The sequence below is a fragment of the Dromaius novaehollandiae genome, chromosome 8 (genome assembly GCF_036370855.1).
Source record: "Dromaius novaehollandiae isolate bDroNov1 chromosome 8, bDroNov1.hap1, whole genome shotgun sequence".
Taxonomy (NCBI): domain Eukaryota; kingdom Metazoa; phylum Chordata; class Aves; order Casuariiformes; family Dromaiidae; genus Dromaius; species Dromaius novaehollandiae.
The window spans coordinates 10,319,244-10,346,032 of record NC_088105.1 but is presented as its reverse complement, the minus strand read 5'-3'; the positions used below and the strand labels follow the sequence as shown (position 1 = coordinate 10,346,032).

General features: G+C 43.3%; 2 protein-coding genes across 4 annotated transcripts in view; one reads left to right on the top strand and one right to left on the bottom strand.

The window, feature by feature from the left end:
- The window catches only part of SOAT1 (sterol O-acyltransferase 1), a 45,792-nt gene extending 35,402 nt beyond the window's left edge, over positions 1 to 10,390 (bottom strand). Inside the window, exons 1-2 of one of the 2 annotated variants that reach the window (XM_026101007.2) lie at positions 10,114 to 10,390; positions 8,894 to 9,004 (exon numbers count right to left, since the gene is read on the bottom strand). The gene's annotated coding sequence lies outside the window, so the exon portion shown is untranslated. The remainder of the gene's footprint in view (positions 1 to 8,893; positions 9,005 to 10,113) is intronic. The other variant, XM_026101009.2, reaches the window with a different exon arrangement.
- Positions 10,391 to 10,893: 503 nt separating this feature from the next.
- Positions 10,894 to 26,789, top strand: part of ABL2 (ABL proto-oncogene 2, non-receptor tyrosine kinase) — a 50,747-nt gene continuing 34,851 nt past the window's right edge. For both annotated transcript variants that reach the window (XM_064515629.1, XM_064515628.1), the window contains exon 1: positions 10,894 to 11,089. In XM_064515629.1, the coding sequence (XP_064371699.1) occupies positions 10,909 to 11,089 (181 nt within the window). In that variant the 5' untranslated portion in view covers positions 10,894 to 10,908. The remainder of the gene's footprint in view (positions 11,090 to 26,789) is intronic.

Genomic DNA, 26,789 nt, shown 5'->3' with positions numbered 1-26,789 from the left:
TGAAGAGGGGCTAGCATGGCTTGCCAATAAGACCCACTGGTTAGTTGCTTTGGACCAGAAATCTCTTCCTCTCAATATTTCATGATAATTTACATCTTTTCTCTTTTTCATAACGTAAATACAAAAAATTTGCTACAATTCTCCCCATAGGCTGCTCTAAGATGCTCAGGTAGACAAAACAGTGTAAGCCAGTAATTCCAACCATTTCCTTGTCTCTCATTTGTTTTGTAACAGTGTAAATCCACTGACTGCTGATAAACATGGGGGAGAATTAGGGCTTATGTAATGACTGGGCCAGGAAAGACAGTGGTTTGGAGACAATCATACAGTCCTACCTATTTCATATTTCACAAAGCACAGGTTATGGGGGCTAGTAACTTCCTATGTGCAGTAATGAACATCTTAACTTTTCTAACATGGGAGATTTTCATAGCTTTCTCTACTTCCCAGTTCTAGAAACAGAAGCGTGTTCTAGGGAGAGTTAGAATATGAGTTTTTTGGTACTCTTTTCAGAAATAACATGATAAGGCAATGGGAAAGGTATTATACTTGAAAGGTGCGGGGAAATAAAACCTTCAGCTGGTATGGTGAGAACAAAGCAGCCAGGTTTTCTCTTTGGGGGAATATGAAATCCTCAGGGTTATCCAGGAGAGAAGTTACAGAGAAATGTAATGTAGATAGCCAGTGTTTACAAGATGTACAGGGAACACTATAAAGAAATCCAGAAGCATCAACATGGTAGCTAGAATCATAATGCCAAAAGTTACTGATCTAAAGATAATGAAAGTCCCCAAAAGTAAGAGGACGTGGGGAAAAATAATCCTCCTCAAAAATATGACCTGTTTCTCAGAGGAGAGCAAGTATGTTCATAAAGCCATCGGAAGATTGGCTCTTCATTACAAACTAAGAGAGAAAACATGCTTTCGGCTTTCATTGTCAGGCATTTCTTCTTTTCCACCTTGTTTTAATGTCTGCAAAGATAGATGACATCTACTGAAAGCAGTCCCAAGCAGGAGACATTTCTAAATCTGTCCAACCAGTTCTTCGGCTGTTTCCATGGTAATGACGCAGCAAGGCCTGCTGCTTTCCCTTCTGTGAGAGCCTTTATCAACCTTGATATGGATTGAAACACCATGCATTTGCAGCTCTCCTGCCAAAAACTTCCCTCTTCTCTGATCAAGGCCATTTCCATCTGTTCCTTTTTACTTCTCCCTGACTTTCGAAATACCTGGCCAGAGAGGGAATCTCCATGTTACCTCCCTGCTCTGTTCTCTGCTGAAACCTGTCTGATACGGGCAAAGGGGGGACTTCTGCTGGTTATACAAGTTGAGGGACTGGAGAGGGCAGTACTCTCACTCCAAGCTGCCTTGGAAAGAAGTTTTGGATGATGGTAAGGTAAGTGAGAAAGCTGTAGGGGCCAAGAGCATAAACAAAACCAAAAAAAAGAAAATCCAAATTTCTATCCAGTCATGTCTAGTCTCCCAAAAGAATCAGACTGAAACTTGGCAACTCTGGCCATAGCAACAAGTGGAGCAGTAAAGAATGTACAGGCTTGGTACAATGCAGTGCTTATTGAAGGAGATGACAAGCCTGAAGGAACACTTCCAAAACCCTGAATTCAGATAGATCTATGTCACAGCTGAGACACTGGCAGCTCTTAACAGAATTTTGAAAAGGGAAAAACAAAAGCATCAGAATTACAAAACCATTCTCTGAAAGAGGAGCTTTTACTGTCAGCTGAGGACTGGCAAAAGTTGTAGACTATAATGGAACTACACTGGGAGGTGAAGCAATCTGCAGGGTTTGCTGCAGTTGATCTGCATTGGGCTGAGTTGATGTGGTTACAAAAACATCTTTGTGTTCAGCAATATTCCGTTGTTGGCCTAGTGCCTTGAGGCTTACATGCTTTGGAAATATGGATGAGGAGATGAAAACTTGAGCTTGTTTAAAGGATTTAAATCTGAAGATGGCAGGCCCAGGAGAGGGATTCTGAGTTCAGGCATGTAGGTCATGCAAGAGAAGTCTTGTCTTTGCTAGCAAGTTAATACGAAATACAGTAAAAGTGTTCCTGTTAGGCAACCCTTGCCCACACACAAAAAATTCCCTCATTGCATAAAGTGGCTGGAGAAACATGAAGTGACATACAATTGAGAGTACAGGGTAAACCTTGAGTGAGTTGACTCCATGCTTTAGCCATTGCCATTTCTCTGCAGTATGGACCCAAGTCAGCACCATCAAGACAACCAGCAGTGCTTACTCCCCACAGTTTTTCCACTTGTGCTTTCCTCACTATCTGTCTGCTCCTTGCTTCCTATTCATGAGCTCATTCACCCCGTGGCATAAGGCTTCCAGCACCCACAACAGCAATCACCAGTGCAGAAGCCTTTGTTTTATTATTATGAAAATGTGCCTAACGACCTCATTTCACTGTGCTGCCTGCTGCTCAGGCATCAAGTTATGGGAGAACCACTGGTCTGAGGTTACTGTAGTCCGTGATCTTAGGAGCAAGGATCCAAGCTGAAAGCTTTCTGGTGTTATTCCAAATGAGATGTCATGAGAAGAGAATCCAACACACAGGACCTCTGTGCCGGGGGAAAATCAGGGGGATTCAGGGAAAAGTGTAGAATTGTAAATGCTAATTCAGTAACTCCCCAGGAATGAGCATGTGCCATGCTGAGACGGAATGCATCATTAACAAATCCCTGAGGCCGGATCTCTATTTCAGACTGCACAGTATAACAGCTCCGGGGAACATACAAACACAGAGGATGCTGATAGTTTCACAGTTTCTGCTTCCCTGTGAGGCAGAAAATAGAAGCGCTCTGAAGCTCTTTCCCAGGAACACAAAAATAGTGTTTCCAGGCCCATCAAAAGCAGATGAAGACAGGTGTGTTTTCTGCAAGCTGCAAGGAAATAGAATAATCTATTGCCATCGATTTGAAAGGAGTCATTCAGCTGATCAGACAAGTGTGGTGGACTGAAGCTATACAACTAAGCCATTGCAGAAAAGATGTTGGGGAGGAGGGTGAAGCTTGTTCAGGTAGACAGAAATCTCCGAATCACACACAATCCACAGTGCATTCAAGTCATAACAACATTTCTCCCAGCAGCACAAATTTTTAACGCATAGTATGTCTGCCCTTTATCACAAAGGCCTATGGGAAAAACTTGATGACAGATCACTCAAGGTGATTTTGTAGTGTGACCAAATCCTAAGAAAGAATAAGACAAAAAGGGAAAGGCAGACAGCCAGGCGGTCTTTAGCATGCTGGGGTCAAATACCCCTTTCTGTCACTCTGGGGTAGAAGAAAGTTGAGGAAGACACGATAGATAACAGAAATATTGAATCCATGTCTACTGGCAGTGACGGACAAGGCAGCAGGCAGACTTAAACATATGCTCGTGTGAGCACAACAATATAATCTCTGACTATCAGAAAGAAGATGCCTGGGTTTCACTGTTAAATGTCTCAACTTCTCTGCATAGTTCAGACTGCACAGTAAGTATCTCGGCCGTAAGAAATGTGCTGTTGACTCTAGGGAGGTATTATTTCAGGTTGACTGCACCTGGGAGTGTGTAGCATGACTTCAGGCCTCATTAGATGCACATTTGACAAGTTTTCTGCACAAACATAAAGGGAAGAAAGGTTTTCTTAATGAAACAAGGCTTATACAGTTTCCACATATGTTTGTGGAGAAGGGCGTATCTGTCTGCCTGGCCTACCTGCCTTTTACCTCCAGTAACTTTTGAACCTGTTGGCCAATTTTACCCAAATCAGATGAGAGAGAGAGGTCTCAGAGACAGTCAGTTCCCATGAGTTTTGTGAAAAAATTAGCTTGGTTAGAAGACAGAGTCTTAATTAGTGAGTGCTCTGAATGGAAGAAACCTGCAGTTGAACTCTGCTTTTATTAGAATTACAGAACAATTTAAGTTGGCAGAGATCACGGGAACTGATGTAGTCCAGTCTCCTGCTCAAACCAGGGCTAGCTTCAAAGTTAAATCGGGTTGCTCAGAGCCTCACCCAGTAAAGTTTTGAAACTCTCCAAGGTATCAGAGAATCCACTCTGGATCTCAGCTTCACAACACGAATCTAGAGCACACAACTCCTTTGGCTCTGCTGATCAGGGAACTACTTTTCCCCTCTTTAAAAGGAAGCTTGCAAGTGGCAGCCAATGGTAAAGCCTGCAACCAGATGTCCACAGGGCTCTGCTTGTGTTAAATACATTTAACCATCAGCTAGTTGCTTTATATTGGCATTCTGTGTTAGTTAATGATTAAAAGTACAAAGGTCAAACTCAGAGACACAAGGCTGTGTATATCTCATGATTTGATTTACCAGAAGCTACACGGGAAGGAGCACTGTTCTGTATGAGTGGGAACTGCGGGCTACATATCCAGCCTGACAAGCTAATGAGAACAAGTCATTCATTAACAGAAGACTTGCTGCTAGGCAAACACACACAGCTGGTATGGCAGAAGAATTTGGATGTGAAATGAGACAGTGTAGTTGTTTTTTGTAAGACATTTCCTACTTCAGCAAGTTTCCAGTCTAAATAAAGACCACACAAAACACATTACGAGCCTGATCAGAAGATTTGGGTTTATGCATATTCTGAAAGATTTGGTAATGAGCAGAGAGGCAGAATGTGCAAAGAGAATAGAAATATTTAGCAGAAGGAACAAGTTTTAAACTTAACTGAGATGTGATTCCAAATGTATGTGCTGATGTCTTGGATACCATTCTATGCTGCGCATTCACACATATGTATACATTCACACAAACATCCTAAAACCCCCCGATGCTTTCTCCTACTTCATTTGTACAAGCCCTATTTTCTTTAGTTAAAGTAGTTTCACACTACTGAATATTTTAAAAAGAAATAAATCTGAAAACTGGAAAGCAGGGATCTTTAAGATTATATTACAATATGAAGCAGGAACAGAATGCCATTTAAAAGACAAACTAATCACTTACAATTCTTGCATAATTAAATAAAAAAGCCTGCCAAGGAAGAATCTATCAGGTCTCTGTAGAATGAAACAGTAGCAATAATTTAGACTAAACTTTGACTTTAAAAAGTGATTTAATTATTTAGGACTATTGTATAGTGCATACAGGCATATGGATATTTATTAAAGCAGTCCAGAGAGGCTGGATCCCTGCCACTCTGAATTTATAACGGAGAGCACCAATCCTGCAAGAAGTTGTGCCCTCAGGCTTCCTTACAAGATCAAAGACTAAATTCGCAAGTGTGTACAATTCAAAATAATACTAGGAATGCAATCACAGGGAGACTAATTATTCTAATAAGGGCAACATTGGAATATACGGTTTTCAGTATAATTTAGAAAAGAGAAGTGAAGCTGCTGGGAACTCACTGGATGGCAAAGGGTTTTGAACATAAGTGACAGCTTGAGGACACTAGAAAGACGATACAGGTGAAGGAAGCATAAGGGAAAACTTGCATGCAAAGCAAAGAGCAGGGAAAGGAAGTGCTGATAAATCTTACCTTCATCTTACTCTTAGCTGCACATCTTGGAAAAACAATCTCAGGTGAAAAGAAAGGAAAGAACTGAATCCACCATGCTTCCATAAACTTGCACATAAGCTGAAATCAGAGGGAAGCGTACCAAATTTCCTGAGAGAGACTCCTCTGAGAATATTTTAGTTCTGACTAGTGTAGCCTTTATTTTGTTTTGGAATATTATGGTGCTTAACCTAATTCAAATACAGTAGAGTAGTCGTCAGAGGAATCTAAGATGGGATGAGTTGTGCCTCAGAGGCATTGATGGAGATACGCACTATAGTGCTGTGCTCCAAAGCATTTACTATACCTTACCTAACTGTCAGCTTTTTGGCTACAAACCTTTCAGGGAGATAAAAACAGAAAACACAGGAAGAAAAGCTTCCATCTGCAAACTAGACATCTCTCGCTGTTCAATGAGCCAGTAAGATTTCAAATTAGGAACCAAAAAATTAGGCTCCTAAACAGGAATTAAGGAAACACTGGAAGTCTGGTAACAAAACACTTCTATTGACTTGCCTGTAGGCAAATGCCTAAAAGGCTGAATCATCACCAGTGCTGTCAAGGGACCTCATATTACTGCAGCATATGTACTTTATCAGTGATCACACTGTGCAAGCTGAGTACTAATTTGCAATTCCCAGCAGATGCAGAGACTTGTAATCATTTTTGCTTGGTAGAGGCATCATTTTCTGCAGAAAGAGGCAAACAAACAACATTCCTAATGTTCTTATTAGCATATCCTTCTACAACCATTCGAGCCTTAAACAGATGCTTGGGAAAGGCGTGTAGCTGTAGTACTCACACAAACCTATCAGACAGGAGAAGGACTATTGAAGAAGTCCTGTAATCTGCTTATTCCATGTTCCCCCACTCCAGCTCTACTCTGGCAGAGGCGATGAAAAGATGAAGAGGTACCATGATGAGTATAATGCATGCAAAATCTCAGAGCAGTTCGTGTTTTCTTACTTACGATTAATGGATAAACGCACAACGACCAGTCATACACTGTTATGATCCGGTGAAGCTGGACGCTTAGTATACCTAACACAAAACTACAGGGGCAAATAAACGAAGAATCAGGATACCTAACATACTGTAGTGAGCTGGCTATCACTACACACAGTCACACTGATTTTTTTCCACTACAATGTGGTATACCTAGGCCCTTTCATCCGTCCACGCGCAGCCCTATATTTGCTTTCTCTACCCTACGTGTTGATTTTTAAAAAGCAGTAGTTGACTATCTCAGAAGAGGGTGGCTTGAAAGATTATGCTGAAGCAGCGTCAAAGAGATAATGAGACACTGGTAGCACCTTTCGTTAGCAAGGTAGAAAGATTTTCGGTAGAAAGGTTGAGATGGTGGGATACGGCGTTTTGGGGGAGGGTGTGTGTACACGGAGAGTTTGCATTTTAACCATGCTGTTCAAAAAACGGCTGTTAACAGAGGAAATTTCATCAGTCAAGGGCTGCATGTGAACCCTTCTGTACTGTTGGGCAAAATCTGTTAGAAAACCCTACTTCCTGAGAAAGCTTTTATGTTTGTAGACCTTCACTAAACAGGCATGTGAGTAACCCAAGCTATCTTTCATGCACTGTACATAAATTCTCATTTAAATCATAGCAATGATTAAAAATAACTTTTAAGGCAACATTGAAACACTAACTACTGTGCCATGAAAGATTTGTGCAGACAGTACATTTTAAGAGCTGTCAATCAACGCAGAAAGAACGAGTGCTTGTACATGTTTCATCCAGAAACGACAGTTTCCTTTGAAATGGCTCAGCACTTAAAAGCTTCCAGAGTTTATTGCAGAGCTGAGTAACTAACCTTATGTTACAAAGCCATTATCAGTCCAGACTTTAAAATCTTTCTATATCTACACATTTTTTTTTCATGTCTGTCCCCCGACCCAGGGGTGTTTCCAGGTGTGTTGAGCAGCAACGCCAGGGGCCACCTAGTGGACATTACACACTGCCTCTGTGGACATCCCAGGGGAATCAGACTGCCCTCACTTCCAGGATTTGTTCTGGCATTGCAATAAAAGCACAAAATTCCTGACATGTTAAGTGCATGTAACCAGTATCCTTTACTCCTGAGAACTCTTCAAATGCATCGATTGGGATCAGGCCTCTGTTGTTTTTGGGCATTTTACAAATACATCACTTAATGCCATCCATGTCCTCAGTACAAGCTAAGTTTTTAATAGAAGTCTGTTTCTCTGTGTACCTTTGATACACAGAAGGTGTATGAGCTGGAAGAAGAGAAAAGATTACTCCTAGAATTAATTTTCAAGCCACTGAGAGTAGCGCCAGTTAATTTTTCCAGAGTTACAAACAGGGACTGCCCTGTTGACTCAAGGGTTACGTTCAGGAGTCTCCAATTTATCCACAGGCTGCTTCTGGCACAGAAACCACACTTCAGGCAAGTGACAACAATGGCAGCGAGTCCGTGACATGTAACGCAGAGCACACAAAACTGCTCAGCCAGTGATTACTTGATTGTGCGATTTCTGGAATACGCTGTGACTGTGGAGCACTGCACTGTCAGTGCTTTGAAGAAACTTTGAAAAATGTATATATGGAGAATATTTAAAGTCAGTTCAGAAGTGATTTTAGAAATATCACATTTTTGGTCAGGCATATCACTGCAATCTCAATGCTGCCTTTATTCCTTGGCCCTTTTATCCCTTACCTGAACAGCTCATGAGACAGCAGATTGACTGGAAACCCAAAACTGTCAGGAGGCAGTAACTGTTAGGATGCCTAGTTAAATGCATGACACCAGACCTCTTCAAAAGAAATTACCGTCTGAGAAACAACGTCTTCCTAACACTACATGAGCTTGGTAACATCACAGCTGATAATAGTAGGTAGCATTGATACAGATTTTACCTCTTCAAAGCACTTTGTAATCTTTGCATAATTTATAACCATGACACCCTGTGAAGTAAATAATAATTAGCCCCATTTTAACGATAAGAAATGGTGTGACTCAATGTCATCAGTGACTCAGTAGCAAGGAGTAATTTTCAGTTTGGGGAGTTTCTTATTTATATCCTCCTTCCTTTTCTGGCAGACAATCTGGAAGAGTGGTCCTCAGCCAGGGCTTGACATCGCCTGCTGCTGTGTGGGGCTGTAGGACACGATAACATTAAAAAGATGTTGTTGAGAGGACCAAGCAGGAATACAGTCTGAGGGCACGGCTTGTTTAGCACATTGTCCACAACCAGCAATGCCTGGGGCACTAATTTAGAAGCTTATTACATAGCGTACGGTATGGCCTTAAAGTACTATTACATTATAGCAGACAGTAATCATTTTGTAGCTCCCTTCCCCTTGCAACAGGCCTTTTTACAAGCACCTACCTGACTCCATGCTCAGTATGACGCACCTGTGGGTCAGAGAAGTTCCACGTGATCGAACATTAACGTAACCCATGCTGAGCTGGATACGAAGAATGAGGGATTTCATGAGATCTAAGGAATAAGAACAGCAATAAACAATTCTCTTTAGTGCACTTAAGTGTAACAGTCTCTTGATATTGGCATCTTCTTTTAAAATGCTAAAGGCCTTCCTCTGGATAGTTCTTTAGGATTGGTAGGTAAAAGGCATTAGGAAAGAAAAATACTACTACTGTTTATTTTAAAGCGTGGTTCTATTCTACAACACAACAGTAAATGGAGTTTCAGGTTTGTTGTTTCTCTACACTCTCCAGAGAATATACATTTTGTTTACAAGGCAAACCAATTGTAAGTGCCAGCCCTGCAAATTCTGGCTGGAAGGCAACCAGGAGATAACTCCACTGCAGAGTTCTCCCATGCGGGCCAACCCTGCTTGACACTGTCCATCTGAAGAGTCTTGCGGAGAAACCCTCTGCTCATATTCACATAGTCACGTCCATCCTAGGTCCCAGGACTTGGCAGCATGTACCCGATGCAACACCCAGATATTCCCAGTGCTATTTTAAGAACTGTTTTGTTGTGTGTTATTAGCAAGCCTGTTTGTAATTCCTGATCTCCGCCACGTTCTTAGTCCATTAATTTAATGAGTTGAAGCATTTCTGGCTCCGTGTGCTCCTCACTCTTGTTTATTCTAGCCTGTGTCGGAGCATAGACCAACCCAGCTGGATGAACCACCCTGTTTTAGGCTGAATTGCTATTGCAGCAGGGCACAATTCCAGTTTGCAACAGCATGGGGAGCATTTTGCTACCGTGAGAAGGTAGACTATGACCCAAAAAGTGTTGCTAAAGATTTCATATAAGACAGCCGACTTTTGTGGAGCACAGAGAGTCTTCCCCGACCTTCCCGCCCCAGGACACCCCACGGAGGAAACCACATGGATCCGGACGCAGGTCGCTGTGTCTCCTTGGTGGCCGGCTGGCTCCAAGTATTACCAAGCCAATCTGTTGCTGTCACGTCAGTGACAAGGAGGACACTGAGATGAGTTTGACCAGGGCTCATCCCTGAAGTAGCAAACCTTGCCAATAAGTTGCTGAAATGGTAGCTAGCTTGGGGAGAGCAATACCTCCATAGCCAGGTGCGCTGAGCAGCCACACGGGCCGTTACTTCCCAGGATGGGACCTACCCTCTCCTGCTCTGAATTGGAAAGCCTCCTGAAGCCGAAACCACCGGACAAGCACGCGGTCCCGGGTTTAAATCCCGTATCTGCTCGGATTTGTACTTCTTTGCTGCTAGAAAGCGCAGACCCGGGGGCTGAAACCCCAGTGAGGGCCCAGCTTCGGCCAAGCGCGAGCCCGGGGTCGCTCCCACCGCATGCGGCAGCGGCGCCGCCGTCGCCCCCGAATTCTGACCGACCGCCGGGCAGGGCCCTCGGGGGGGGCAGGCCCGGGCCCGCACCGGCGCCCGGCGGGCTCTGCCCCTCGGGCGGCGGCGGCCACCCCCGCCCCAAGGCGCCGGGGCAGCAGCCCCAGGGCGCCGGGCGCCGCCTTGTGCCACCGCCAGGCCCCGAGGGCGCCACGACACCGCGCGTCAACGGGCCGGCGGCCGCGCCGCCCCGGCGCGGGGGTGCGATGCGGAAGAGGGGCGGCTCCCCCCTTCCCCCCGCCGCCCCACGGCGCCGGCCCCGCGCGGGCGCGGCCGCCGGGGGCGGGAGGACCGGAGGTGGCTGCGGGAGCCGCTCTGTCCCCGCTGCCGGAGCTCTGTGGTTAAGATGGCGGCGGGGGCTGAGGGGGCGAGTCCGTGAGTCCCAGGCCGGAGCGCCGCGGGGGCCGGCGGGGGCGGCGAGGCGGGCGGCAGCCGCCGGGAGCCGCCGCGCCGCACCGCGCCTCGCCGCGCCGCGCCGCGCCGGGGGAGGAGCGGGGGCCGCCCGCCGGGCCGCGCCGCGCCGCGCCGGCATGTGAGCGCGGGCCGAGGCCGGGGGATGGGGCAGCAGGTGGGCCGCGTCGGGGAGCCGGGCGCCGGGCTCCAGGCGCCGCCGCCGCAGCAGCAGCAGCCGCCGCCGCGGGGACTGCGCGGGAGCAGCGCGGCCAGGCCGGCGGGGCGCCGGCGGGAGGCGGCCGGGCGCGCGGCCGAGGGCGGCTTCAACATCTTCACGCAGCACGGTGAGGGGCCGCCGCGGGGGGGACGCGCCCCCCCCCCTTCGCCCTCTTTTGTCGTCGTCGTTATTGTTGTCGCCGTAGCGGGGGGAGGGGAGCGGAGCGGAGCGGGGCGGGGGCGGCGCCGCCGCGCACCCGGGCCGCGCCCCGCCGACCCGGGCCTCGGCCGGCAGCGGCGCCCCGGCCAGGCCGCTCCGCCCGCAGCTGCCGGCGCCCGGGGCCGCTCCGTCCCTGCCGCCCGGGGACCCCCGGCGCGCCCCGCCGGCTCTCGGCCCAGCAGACGCTCGTGTTGCGGCTGGAGCGCCGGAGCTGCCCTCCCGCTCCTGCCCTCCCGTTCCCGTTCGCCTTGCTGCAAAGTGGCACGTTAAACGCAACACGGTTCATTCCTGTGACCCCTCTTAGCAGGGCCCGCAACTTCAGATCCCCTCTCTTGTGCAACTTTCCTATGCTTTTTTTTTGCTCGTTATCTTTATTTTGGCAACTTCTTGCTGTAACGCGCGAGTTTGAGAAAGTAGGATATACTGAAACCTGCCTGCCTTGGCAAGCGTGTTGGGAATACATGGCGTGTCGATGCGTCTCTAATCCCAAAGGACTGAATCCGCTATTGAGAGCATCACTGATTTGGCTTGTTTTAGGTGGAGAGAGATGTCAGTGTTTATGGAACAAGGCTGCTTCTGACAATACATATTTTCCCTTGCTCAATAGAATGAGCACAGGCAAAAAGATTAAGGAACATGCAGCCAGCAGTCTAAATGTAAATATCGTCTGCTGTGACTGCTGACACGTAAGTATCTATCAAAACAAGAGTGCGGCACTAAATCTGGTTCTTAAATTCTCAGTGTTATCACAGCTTTTGAGTTCAGGGAGCACTATCAACTTCAAAAGCAAAACAGAACTCCGCATTTGCTGAAATGCTGACCTGCTATTACTACAATTAAAGTTAAGGATTACTATTTTATTTCAGCTTTTAACTGTGGCATCATCAACATCGTGTTTTACTATATTTGTCTTCATTGCTTTTCCTTTTTTATGTAGGGCACGTTGGGAGGAACATTACTAAAACCCAGAATACTACCGTAAATTCGCAATGTTAGGAGCAGGTCTCAAATCATGCGCTTACTCTGGTGCTGTTCAGTATGCTGAAGCCTAAGCCTTCAGTAGCCAAGCAGAACTGCTTTGTAGGCTGCTAAGCATGACTTAGCAGCTAGAATACCCCCACTAATGGCAAACTGTCTTTTAGTGTTTTGGTAGCAAAGATGGCTATTATGTTCTTGCTCTTACAAGACAAGTGTACTATGAAGGACAGAAAGGATGTTTGTGGGGTGGGGCCCTGTCGCTGCTGAAGAGAAACACAGGGTTTTCTTGACTCAGTGCATCCTTTCACTTCTCCATTTTTTACTGATAAAGTAGTTCAGGATCCTGAAAAAATTGTTCTTGCTCCTCCCTCTGCCCTACTGAATTTTAAAGGTAGAAGGTAGGGAGAATTGTTTACTTGCAGAGGTGGGAAAATGAAGAGAAAAAGCTTTTTTTAAGCATGTGTGTATATCGAGAAAACTTGACAAATTATGTGCTCTGTCCGGCCTTCTGTTCTGTCTTGCATAGAGCTAGAAACGAGAATGAGCCTTGAACGCAAACAGGCTCTGAATTAAACTGCTCAGCGGCATTTAAAGAGAGCATTTCTCTGTGATACAGTGATCGTAACTTCTAAAACAGTTGCTGTTGCATAGTTTATTTGCATCAGCAGTAAGCTGAGGAATATATTTTTACTCAGGTTTCTGTTGCTTCTGTTATTTTCTTTGCAAACGGTAAAGGAAAGTGTGTCTATTGAAAATAAGATACAGTATAGTGTTTTATTCTTTCAGATTATGTCAAAACCTTTTTCTAACAATCCAGCTTCTGAGAGTTGCAGGCGCAGCCTTCAGACTGCCATCCCATCTTACTGAATACCTCAGCACCGTTAAATTGACCCCTGAGCCCGTGCACCTTTCACTAGAAGTGAGTGGTAAACACCTTAACTCCCTATGAATGACCTGTAGCAAATGCTCATCAGTGCTGGGTACCTATTCAAATGTTTGGCTTGGGCAATAACCAAAGCTTTTTGTGGTGTTCCTGAATCAGGAGTTCACTTCCTTTCTCAGAGAAATTGTTTTCTCGTGATCCTCGCTTCCCCTCGTCTGAGAGATTATTTTCACTAACTTCTATTCTTATTTTTCATTTACTGACCTTTTCCTGTCTTACTTAACCTGGCTTCCTGCTAGTTTTCCTTAAGAGCACCACTTCTCTTGCTGAGAGACTGGTTGCTGGCAATGTTACTTGATTCCTATTTTCTAGCCATTTCTTTCTGAACCTGCCCTTCCATCCTGTTTCCTGTGGGAAGTATTACAGTGCATGACAAGTGATGGAAAAGCACAAGATTATGGGCTAGTACTCTTAGTCCAGTGACTAACCCAGCCAGTTTAGGAATAAGTCTGGATTATCTGCCTTCCTTGGCTTCCCTTGACACATTCATGGACGTGAGGAAGAAAACCAGTTGGCTGGGCTAGACCCTTACAGGTATAAATCCCTGCTTTAGTTCTTGTTAGGAGATGTGACGCTATACTGTGTCAGGAGCAAAGTAAGCTTTACTAAGTAAGCTTTACTAAGTACTCTTGCCAAAGTTTATTTTAAGGGGTTTGCTTCTTCTGGGTCAGTTACGAAAAAGGATGGAAGTAAACAATGATTTCCACCTCAGACCCATTTTGTTACAGGATTTTGAAGAACGGTTTGTCTCAGATCAATAAAGAAGTGTAAAATCTCTTATGCTGTGCTATGAAGAACCTGAGACAATGGTATTTTTTTCTTGAAAAGTTGTGAGATTGAGTTCAACCAGCTTGTCCCAAGCTTGTTTCACACGTTACAGAAGTTCCCTCCAGTAGCTGCAGTTGTGTAGGAGAAGGCAGTACAAATATCCGCACGTAGATAGCGCCTGTATGCCTTTTTGGAAGAAGCAACGAGTTCAGAGATGTTTTCTGCTTTATGGGAAGAATAAGGAAATCTGCGTCATGGTACCCCACTATGCCATTGTGAGGACAGACACCTGCGCTCCCTGGGGCTTTCAGCTCCCCATAGCATTGAATTCTGTGAGCACTGCTATAAAGTTGAGCAGAAAAGCCCTAATCAAGCTGATACACTACTGTGATTTGTTACCGGTGGAGCAGAGTTCCCCAAGATGCAAAAGATTATTATGGATTTTGCAGCCTTTTGGAATTAGCCCTTCGAGGTGCCTCATTGCTAGCATTCCTAGCACGTAATCTGTGATTTATAAAAGCAAGCAATGGATCAGCAAGCGTGTTTAGTTGCTAATAATGTACTAGAAAGGAAGAGTGTAAATTGAAGAACTGTTCGAACACTAGTGATTCTGTTTACGCTGCATCAGAATTAATTAGTACAGCAGAGAACTCAAGAAGGAGAAGTTGTAGCAAACACAAGTTATGGTTGGACTCTTATATTTAACTTAGTGTGGCCAAGAAAGAAAGATAGTACTTGGTGCTGCAGGATGAGCTTGCTTTGCCTTTTAGAGAAGAAATGGGGAGAGAACGGGGAGGTAGGTTTTCACTTCTTTACAGTAGTGTGTTTGAGGGGAAGGGAACAACTGATGACAACCAACAGCTTCCAGGCTGCATTGGCTCTGCTTGACTCCTCTTATGACCTTTGAAGGGTGACATGCTTGAAGTTTCTTTTTGAAGAGCAGTGATAATTGCCTACTTTACTAAGATATTCTTAAGCATCATTTTCATCTCCAAAAAGATTTGCTGAGAAACTGGAGGAAAATCAGATTATTTAAATCTTGGCTGGGAAGCCCTTGTAATACCTGCTCGCAACACTGCTACAGTTGCCTTGGTGATATATTTTGGGGTGGTGGCAGGCTCTGCCACACTTGAGCTTTTGATCTAGCAGGCATAGGACATTTGTTCCCTGTTTTGTTTCCTAGAGGAGGAGTTTAGCAACCTTTTACTATGTGTATCAAGGTCAAGCAAGATAAGCCTATACTTTTAAAAATAAAATTATCATTAAAGCGCCCCTAAGACAGTTAGAGAGCTATGTCACGTGATAAAAAACATTCTAAAATAGGGAGAAGCACAAATAACACTATCCCTTTGAAATTCAGTGAAACTGGAGGGGTTGGATACAGGAACAGGGAAAGAGGAAGAGAAAATAGGGTCAGTTTAACAACTGCACTTTGTGGGCCTCCTAAAATGTCCTTTATTTTTCATCCCAGTGAAATGCAGCAAGCTTGGGCCAGAGCTGCATGCCCGCAGACTTTCCTGTCAGTAAATGCCCTGTGCAGATGGAATATAATCACTGTATTCAGTGCATGACTCTTTGTACTGTAAATCAGAAATCTTGTGGGACCATAATGTATAAATAACTCTCCTAACTAATTATTCGGGCAATAAAGGATAGTTCAGCTAAGTGGCTGGAGAAATGTCTCCTGTGGAACATGAAATCAGACGCGTGGTGTTCTCGATTGCATCATTCACTGCGATATCTGAATTATTCTTGTCGATTCAGTTGCGTTCACTACTCATTTCACACCTTGTCTTAAGCTGGGGTTTTTGCAAACTGTATTTCACAAGTGAGAGGACTCTACCAGCTTCGTGGAAGGGACAATGTAATCCAGGCTACTGATCTGTTCCGATATTGGGGATGTGAATGTTTCCTATGTTGTTTTCACATTCACAGGGGAACTTTGTCTAAAGAAGGCAGGACTGAAATGAAGTTACTTCAAAACATGTTAGTCTGAACTACCTTAATCGATTTTCAAAGTCCAGGCAGATCTCTGCAATTTCTCAGCTCTCCACATGTAGCAGATGGTGCGGTACGAGTTGTTCTAGCAATATTTTACAAACTTGCTATTGCTTGCAAGTGCCATGTTTTATTAAAAAAATTTTGTATTTTTTTTGGGGGGGGGGGGGGGAAATAAGGACGTGGCCAAGTGAACAATTTGGTGGAAGGTGACTTTGTGTGAGCAAACTGAACACAAAAGGAATTGCCACAGGTGGCTTATGTACTCTTTTTTAATGTAGCTGGACTGACAGCTCATGCAGTCCCAACTCCTCAGTCCCCTTATCTCCTAGAGATGCTATGGCGGAGCTGGTTTTAGGAAGATCTTATTGCTAGTATTAGTTACAGATTCTGGGACAGTAAGCTTGAAATCATGTTTTTGCTGGTGTTTAGAGAAAGTGACTTGTTTTTTGACCCACTTACTTCAGCAAATGTCATGTTTGTTTGTTCCTAAAGCAAGCCAGTCCTTGCTAAAGTCAAATCATACTTTTTAGATCTTTGTTTTACAGACAAAGCTAAATGGTCGTTAGTGCGACTTAGTCTAGCCCGTTTTTGTTAGTGGCCACCACTTAATGTTTCCAATGTACACTGAAGTTACTATTTGTAAGCTCTCTTCTAAACACTGCTGACAGGTGACTAGTTCAGACTCCTAAGGAACTATGCAAAAATCCGGTTAACATAAAACAAGATACAGCATTTTAATAATTGTATACTTATTCTAGTAGGGATCTGTGTGAAAGTTATTACAAGTAGTACAGTTGGATTTTGCTTAGTGACTTGACTTTCTGAATTAATTTGCATGTGGCTGTATTTGAAAGGACTAAGGATTGATGGCTTCTGACTAAAGCCTCGCCTATATTACAGCTGTTTCAGCATCTGATGTCCGAAATCACTGCTTGCCAAATGGTTAGCAGTTCTTTCAACAGTATATGAGTGAAGCAAAACTTGGTAGCTGTAGTGTGCATGGTGCCTTGACTTGATATGCAGGTGAATTTGCAGAAATAGGCATATTCTTAAGAGCATTCAGAGGAGTATTTACTAGGAAAAAAAATTTCCCATAGTTATTTGGACCAACAGACTCTCTCTCTTTCAACAGCACAGGAAAGAAAGAAAAGCTTGCGCTAAGCCTGATAGCACAGTTGTCTTGCTGGGTCAGAAGTAATAGTTCTCTCACCATTATTGTATCGTCCCTGACATTTGTCTGGTTTTGTGGTTATGAAATACTTTGTTTTATTGTAAAGGCTGATCTCAATACTATCCATAGAGATTATTCTGGGTGAATAAGTGACTGTTACAAAACCATTGAGGCTTCCTGTTGGTAACACCATAAACCACAACAACAAAGCTTAGTTATATTAGCAATATCTGCTTGGGAGGTTTCATGTGCTTTGTGGGCTTTATGGAAAGGCATAAGCAATCATATTGGGAGATGCCTATCTGCAGCTGTGTGTAAATTAATTTTTTAATGGGAAAGGTAGTTTCCAATATCAGCTAAACCACTACAGGAGTTTCAAAAAACAATCAAAAAACAACTTTGCCCCTTTTGGGGGAGGTAAAGATGGACAGAAATGCTTCACTAAGAATTGCATTGGTTTTATTTCAAGCTTATTTGGTGCTTGAAGTGCCATTTAAATATATTTCTTTTAAGACTGGACTTCAAGGAAATTTTCTCCTTCTTCTGTCCCCTCTCCCCCAGCCCCTGAAGAGGTATTTTAATCTGCAAATGTTGTCCTTAGAATCTTAATCTTACTACAGTACTTTAGTTAAGGACAATTACATGTTTTAATAAACTTTGAGCTTCATGTACGTTGATTTGAAAATATCTTATGATGATGGTGATGTTAAAATTGAGACTACAGTATTTAAGGAAAGGTTGCACTTTCCATAGGGCATTTCTGCATCACCTTAACCTTTCTTTAATTTGATAGTGTTACTGTTTCTTTTTTGAGTTTTGTTTTGTTATTTAATACGAAAATGATAGTGAAGCAGCTTCTTTTTGGTATAAGCTATGTATGAAAAAGGCGTAAGCACCAGCTCCTGCTCCTATTGCAATCAGCTTGGAGGGGAGGATGAGAACGTTCTGGATTTGTGACCTTATGCACATCCCAGCCTATTTCTCCTTCCTTTCTCCTCTAACAATGCCAGCCACAAAGTATCGAGTGCCTCTGCTGTTCCTTTTTGTGGTCATCTCAGCTAGGATATGTAGGATGAACTGTAGAGAAGAAAATCTTCAGAAAGACAGATAATGCTGGAAAGGAGAGAATGGGAATGAGCAAAGACTGGAGAGAGAGAAAAAGGTAAAAGATGATCTTGCAGCTTCTCCCTGATATTGCATTTCAGTATATTGCAGGCTTTATTTTGATTGTTCTCCTTTGCTGATACGCTCTAAAATACAGTCTCGGGTATACTTAATACTGGTTGAATGAGACGAGGGGCCTTCTAAACTCTCTATGAAAAGACAGATGTGGATTACTGGCTGTCGGAAGTCCCTGTAAAGGGCAGCATACCAACAGGGGAGAATTCCCCAGTAGCTGAAGACTGACATCGGGCACAAAAAGATCAAGTGGCCACATAGATTAGGAGTTAGGAGATCCTGAAGCACAATCAGATGTTAACTTGCAGGACTTTTCCCTTTGGGAAGGGAAAACCCACTGATAAGATCTCCTCCTCCTCCTGTTTCCTTCTTATCAGTGGTGGAATCTCACATCTCTCATATGAGCAAAGGCTGAGAGAGCTGGGACTGTTCAGTCTGGAGAAGACTGAAGGGGGATCTTATCAATGTGTATAAGTATCTGAAGGTAAAGCGTAGAGAGGATGGGGCCAAACTGTTTTCAGTGGTGCCCAGTGATAGGACAAGAGGCAACTGGCACAAACTGAAACACAGCAAGTTCCACCTGAACATGAGGAAAAACTTCCTTACTGTGAGGATGACTGAGCACTGGAACAGGTTGCCCAGAGAGGTGGAGTCTCCTTCCTTGGAGATATTCAAAAGCTGTCTGGACACGATCCTGGGCAGTGTGCTCTAGGTGACCCTGCTTGAGCAGGGGGGGTTGGACTAGATCTCCAGAGGTCCCTTCCGACCTCAACCATTCTGAGAATCGAGAAGAACTGAATAGTGAATGCATGCTTGTACTCTCTAAGCTTGTGAGTGGGGCTTATAGTGGGGTGGTATAAGATACTGCTAATCACTTTTGCTGCAGGTTAAGTGTCCTCAGCACCACTGCTAATTTTGAAAGAGGTGTCAGGCTCGCTTCTGGCTGAAGGAAACAACTTTAAGTTTGGCTATTGTATTGGTAGCATGTAGCATTGGTCATGAAGTGCTCCTGTTTTTTCACATTTCAGGTTCCACTAAACCCACTATTTCTGGAAAAAACGACTATAGAGTAGTATGCCTGCGTGGTAGACACTGAAACAGGCCAATGTATAGGGCCTGCAAAAACTGAAGAACATGTTCGCATCACAGATCTTTACATGTTTTAATGTGGCTTTAGCCTAGAAACTTGTTTAAATTTTGTATCCAAGTAAATTAGTATTACCTCCTATATTTATCTTAAAAGTAAGGAACCTGAAAGGCTTTCATAGAGCAAGAATATAAGCTTTCTGGACAAAAACCAGAAAAGCTTTGTGCCCTCTGATTTAGTATCTCCTGGATTGTGAAGATAACCCTTTAAACCTAAACTAGGGAATAAATTAATATAAGGAGGCTTTCCCTAGCTTACAGGGTCAGCTTCATTTTTCAAGATGATTTCAAAGCTTTTGTGGCCCTGGGTTCATTTTGCTAATTTTGCTTATTATGGAGTTAACAAGACTATTCAGTTTTACTGCTGCTATTCAGAAACTTGTGGGAGGGTGTGCAACTGATGAGAATATCAATTTTGTGTTGCTCCTTAGAAAAGCCAAGAGCAGAAGCAGAGACTAGATACAGTGACACTGGTATCGCTGGACTTTCATAACAGAATGAAACCGGAAAAATGATTAATTTAGGTTATCCTTGAATAGATTTGAAAAGAAATCATTTTAAGTGTTATTTCTAGTCCAGCAACTTAATGTTGGAACTTGCCAATTAATGAAACTATGATGATTGTTTTTAGCAATAGCAAATTTGGCAATGAAAACCTTTGTTTATGCAAACTTTTTAAATTGATGCAAGTAAAAGTCAGTTGGGAAGAGAGAATTGGAGTCTCCAAATATATCAAAGTAGCCTTGAAGATCTTTGAAATAAAGCATGGCTTCCTTTCCCCTCCCCGGTTAAGTTACTGGATCCAGCAGAGCTCGAGTTTATACTGGCCTGAGCTGGACTGCATAAACATGGGCTTACTGCTTGTGTTTAATGCAGTTTCTTCTTGGAACACAGGTTTTAACTGTAAAGCTTTCTTTGTGTCCACAGTTCACTTCAGTGCAAGATAGAGAAAAACAGTGTCCTTTGTGTTTGAGAGCTGATTTGTGGTTCCTCTCCTTCTGTAATTTAAGTCTTTTCATCTTTAGAGTAGCTATAAACCAGCACACTAAACATTCAGTCTAATAGTTGGCACTCCTCAGGCTCAAATTTAAGATATCTGAAGTTAAAATATCAGGTTCTTCAAATGTGGCATTTCAACTGCTGAATGTCCTACACATGCTCTTTAGAATATCATTGATATTAATAGAGTTGTGTCTTGGTAAAGTTACTTTTAGGGTGACATGTGGGTCGAAGAATAAAGGCTGTGGTATAGGCAAGACCGAAAGAATAGAAGCTTTGAAAGTTTCTTCTTTGATAGCTTTATGGTGATATTGCTTGGATCTAATTGCTTTTCAAACCTGCTTTTTTACTGTCTCGGCTGGCATCAAGTGAGCCATGATGAATTTTGCCATGTGTGGCAGGAACATGTGTGAATAGGGAAAGCCTGCTCTCTGCAGGCTCCGGAGCATCCTTGCAGTCCCCCCTGCTAGGAAGATGAGCGGTGTGTTGGTTTTTTCTCAGGCAAGGCGAGTTGTACAGCTTGGGGAGGGGTGAACAAAGCCTTCCTAAGTGATAGCAATGTGAAACCTGTGCTCTGTCCCAGTTACCCAGGGAAGCAAAGCAAACTACTTTTCCATTGGTCATAAGTTTTATGCTTGTTATCCAGGATTATATTTGCTCTTTTTCCTAAATTTTGATTTATGGCTTTTTTTTTTTTTTTTAATCTCAAGAGTATACAGAGAAAGCAGCGGTACTTTATCAGATTAGAAAGGCTTTGTCTGGGGAAGATCCCTGGCTTGTATAGGGAAATGGTATGTAGTTTCTGGCAGTTTTAGCATTTCAATTTGTAGGTAGTTGGGTTTTTTTCTTTAGGATCTCCAAAAGCTTTGTGGGTATTAAGGTTTACAGCATAATAGTAAGGGAGAAGCTAATTTTTCACGTTAGAAGAAACAGATCTATTTTTTAAATAATCCAATAAATTTGAGTCAGGTACCTAGCCTGATTTCCACCCCGCCCCCCCCTTCCAGAGGTGCATTAGGTGGTTTAAGATTGATGTGCAAAATCAATAGATGCTCAAACTGTTATTTGAGTAGCCTGCTAGCCAGTGAAACAGATGTCTACCAGTCTTGCTTTTCAAATAAGACCATTTAATCTGTTTTGTCTGTAAAGATCTGTTTTCTGTTTTTAAGTCATCATAGTTATTAATTGTATTCAACTTCTTTAGGGCTAAAATGTTTTAAAAGGGCATTGCACTTTTAAGAGTCATCATTTAATTGCAAAGCAATTCCTGCACTTTAGCACCTAATTAGAAATGCAGCTAGGCTTTGGAAAGTTGAAATAGGACATAGCTTTAAGTTTGTGAAAGCTAAGCTTGTCTGTAGTCTTGTACAGAAGTTATAATTCTCTTGTTTTTGTGTACAAGTCTGTAGCTTCCATCCATTTTAGCCAAATGGTTAAGCTAAATTTGAATGAGGCACTGTCCCCTGCATCAATGCACGAACTTGCACTGTAACAGTAAAAGTGCAATGACTTTCTCTGCGTATGCCACGTGGTAGTGTTTCTGCTTAATAAAATGCTTTCGTCATTTTAGAGATTGGTGGCAAAGCACATAACTGTGCTCCTACGTCCAGCCTGGCTCTAGTCTAATGCTCCTCCACCCTCTCAATACCTGTACAGACAGAGGGGCACAGACTTAATGCCACTATTATACTTGCTTGTGATCTACAGAAACTGGCATACCTTAAGGCAACACAATTATAGGCTGTTCAGACTCAGGCGAGCTTTGCTAGTTATCTTGCTTTACACAGCAGGGAATGGTATCCCCAGGTGCTGATTATGACCAAGTTTCCTCTTGGGCATTCGCTGCTGTGTCAGCGCAGCTGATGCACGTGAGGCGTCACCAGTTCATATTTGTTCCTGCACAAGAACAGCATCCAACCAAGGAGCCTTTCACACAGCCTTTCCTCTGCCTCCCCAGCCTGCGCTCTCGCACAAAGCCCACCTTGTTGTGCTGGAGCACAGAAGCTGCCTTTGAAACGTGTCCTGCAGCAGGTGAGTAGGAAAGAGCACAGCCATCCCGGTACTGAGGAGCCAGGGCAGCACCTAAGGCAGCTGTGTGAATTGAAAAGCAGCTTGGTAAAAGGTTAGTTGCTTGCTGCTCCTGACGTAGAACACAATTTTCCAACCTACCACGAGAGGGTGCTACAATCCATTAATTTACATCTGTTATTGAAAGGTTTTTCTGTTAGTAAGGAGAAGTAGAAGGTTTTTTTGACATTACTATGGTGAAGAGTGTTTTAAGCAAACTTTGGCTTATGAAAGCAGACAAGATCCAGAATCAAAAACACATACATAGCTGCCTGTCTTAGCTTTTAGTGGATACATGTTTGTGTAAGATCTGCCTTTGCCTTAAAGTGCTGAACTGCTTCCTTTTTAATTTAGTTTGTTAGGCTTTATCCTAGATAACCTCATCTGCCAATAAGGCATTTTCCAACTTGTTTGTGTATAAATACGCGGGCAGCCTTTCATGCGTGAAAAGACAAGTCTGATTCTTCTGCTAGCTAATCTGAGCCCTCCGATGAGAATTAATTCTAGTTGCTTCTGTGCACTTGTGTCTTCTGTAAAATGGAAATAATGCTGGCCTGTCCTGTGGAGGTGTTTACACTTAAAACTCTTGCATAAACAAACACAGAAAAGCTGTCTGCAGGCTAAATGTTCAGTCGTGCTCTCTTGTCTGATCTTGTAGGCTGTTAGGGAAAAATGTGCTTGTTGTGGTTCCAGCCCATTTTCCAAAACACTTGTGGCACAGTAATAGGTCTGTATGAAGGTTAGTGTTTGTGCCAAGTTAATTGTTTGGCTTGTCTGGAAATGGAAACTCAAAGCACTGTGCTTTGCTCAATGTTTTCTATCAGACTTGCCTACGGAGTCTGAAGCTGGCAACCCAGTGAAATCTAGTATTCTGTTTGGTTGTATTTATTGCTCTACTATTAAACAATAAAACTGAATTGCAGTAAATATTCATGCACTTGGATTACGGGTTTGGGAGACAAGATCCCCTGCAGAGCCCCTAACCCTGGTGTTCAGGGCTTTGGCATGTAACTGCCAAAGATGAGAGCACCCGGCACTGTTGCAGAGTTGATTCTTAACTGCTGAACTGTGGAATAGTTGATCTGCTAAATTGGGATGCATTTGTATTTTTTCTAAAAGTCACCTGTCATTCATTTAATGCTAGTCAGTTAAAAGTCATTAAACATAACATATTAATGGATCATAAAACAGACAGGAGACATGAAAGTTTGTTTAAAATAGAACTAAGACTGTTTACCCCAGCTTATATACTTTCATGTAAATGCAGGGACATAATTTCTGGTATGCTGTAGCTGTCTTTCTTCTCTCCTGCACTTTCCTAAGTTGTTATGAGGGAGATATCTAAGTGCATTTTCCAGCCTTGGCATCTGGTTTTGTTACATCTATCCATCCATTATTTCCTCTTAAAGAATAAAACGCTCTTCATTCATCATGCAGTTATCCCTGGCCTTCCCACTCTAGCCTCCAGGGGGATGGGCTTGTAATTTGTGAAACCATAAAAAGCTATTATAGAAGCAGCATCTTAGTTTGTTAATAAGAAAAACAAGTTTTAGTATATAGAAGAAACTATTCTGGTACAGTGGTGTTTCATTTCACCAAGCTGAGGGTTACCCTTCCCGGGATCACTTTGGTGCTTTAAGAAATTAGATTATTTTGTGTGTTAGAGAGCCAATAGTGTCGTTCTGCATTAAATACTCCATGGGGTGAGGTGATCTGTGGCGCAGATAAAGGGAAGCAGAATTGAATGTCCAGGAATTGGTGCTGGTGACCACTTAAGGAAGAATGGCTACTTCCTTTCCTGCGAACGTGCAGCACTCTTATTCAGCTCCCTACATCCTTATTTTGAGCCCTATCCTTTCTGAAAGTGAGGCTGGGGTAAAGTCACATAATTCAGCTTAGTCTGTTCTCTTTTATGTTTTTCTGTTCCTTTTGGTATCTCACAACTCTGTTTTAGGGATCTTATATCATTTTAAGATGCTGTACTACCCTTCCTTACTTTCAAGTCTACTTTCTGCTCCTACAGTTCCTTTCTGCATTGTTCAACATACAAGCCCTTCTGTTTCTTCTGTGCTTTTCATCTTTCCTATTACTTTCATAACTTGTCTGGCTTTTTTTCCTCATGTTCTGTTGCTTTCCTGGATAGGCCCTCTTCTTTCTTGCCCTGTTAACAAACACAGTATATTGAAGCCGAGTTTGTACCTCAATCCTTTGCCTGTGCTGACAAGGGAGGGCAGCTCTGGAATTGAAATGAAAAACAATTTCTCCCGATGAAGATATCATCTTTGTTTAAATGTAGAAATTTGTAGTATTGACATGAGTAAAAATTCCTGCAGTTATAAAAATTTTCTATAGTAGTTAGCTACTTAGTCCAGTTTTTTTCCACTGGTAGAGTACAAAGTTTATCACAGGAAGACAGTGTTGTTTTATCTTACAGTTAAATGAGAGGCATGAGCAGATGGGGTGGTTTATGCAACAGGCCTCTAGCAGAACTGCTAACACGCTACCCTTTCCACAGGGCCACACTTCTGCAAGGTTGACTGCAGAGGTTTTCTTCTATGACAGACTTTCTTCCTTTTCTTTTTTGATGCCTGAAATTAAAACAATTTGGTTTAACCCTACTTCATTAGTGTCAGGACATGTAGGAGTTATTGGGGAGAGAATATTGTTTGAGACACGAGCTGTTTTCCAAGTCTTATGTCCTTTGTATTGAAAGCATTACTATTGACTATGAGAGACTGAAAAGATACTGTAATGAAAGCTCTGAACAGCAAACTCTAGGCAGAAATACTGACCAACACCAGTTTGAGTCCTGCACTGCCATAGCTTCCAGGGGCATATTTGGTAAATGACTTAATTTCTTTGCTTTAGACCTTCCTGTGCATAGCAGGGATATTTCCCTGCTCTGCAGGACTGTCAAGTGAATAAAATATCAAAACTGTGAGGCACTCAATACCAAGTGCTGTGGAAATATGCCATGTAGTACCAAGGCATAATACTAGCATGCCCTGCTGGAGGATGTTCTGTAGGCTGTGAATTTAATGCATGTCAGAATAAGCATTTAGTACTAATGAAGGAAGAGCGCTGCCTGGTTAGCGCTGCAGGTCATCACCCACAGAACAGATACGGCCTCAGCAGAAGCATGTGCCCTGACACTCCTGTTTTCCCTCTTCTGCTCTCCCTGCAGGGAGCAAGCCAAAGGCACAATGGATTCCTTAAATTATTAATAAAGTTTTCCAGCAAAAATTGTGGTTCTTAGTGTGTAGTTGCAGATACCTGAGCAGGCTAGATGGTTACCTGCCGGAAGACTAAGATCATGTTGTTTGGAAGTAAATCTTACTAGAATTTATACCTTCATTATGACAAGATGCAAGGATTTTGTCTAAGTCTGGAGAATAATTCAGCCTCTAGAGAGCAATTATCCAGATTTAGAAAAACTTCTCTGGCTGTTTCAGATGAAATACTGGTACTGCTGTTAGCTGAGTGTAAAAGAACAGGCACATCACCATGTGACATGTGTTAGCTCTCAACTTTGCATGCTAGCAGTCATGCAGTTTTAAATCTGACAAGAAATACTGCTGCTCATCTCAGGCCTGGCCTCGGAGGAGGAATGTCCCGGCTTTTCGGCAGCGTGCCTCTGAAGACAGCTGCGCGGTTCCCATTCACGCCTGCCAGAGCCTCTGCTCTCCACAGTGATCCCCACCCCAAATCTCCAGACACAAACAGGAGATGAATCTCCACAGCTGCTGAAGTCTGTTTGTGAATCTTAATTAGGGTAAGCAGTTATTTTGCAGTTTTCCTTTTCGTAACTCTTATGGTGCTTTTAAGGGCTACATATCCCCATTCAAGTTGTCAGGATAATGCTAACCTCTCTATAGAAGTGGTCTGAGCCCCTGTGGCTGCCACTTGCCTGCTACCATAAGCGCTTGTATCCGCTATGTGGTGGCTCTGTGCTGTACCAGTGCACTCTCGGTTCTCCTTCCTTTTTTCCCCTGCCCAGGCTGCACCTCTTTGCACATGCAGATTTTTCCAGTTGTATTTTTCCCCTGAGAATAGGCTACCACTGTAGCGGTTTCATAACATTGGAGAAGTGCCCATTAAAACTGGGTTGAGACCTCCACACCCAGAGCTGAATATTTTTCCTCCCCAGTTTAAAGGAATGACCTGCATTTTATATATTTGCCTTAGATTACAGCAGCCACCTTCATGTATGAAGAACAAAGCCAATACTGTCTGTTTCTCCATAATTACATAGTACAGGTCATTGTGTAGGAAGTCCTGCCCTGTCTTTGAAGTAAAATGGTTAAATTCCATGTATTTTAGTTGAGTCACTCAGTTTTGTTCCTGCTACAAGGGCAT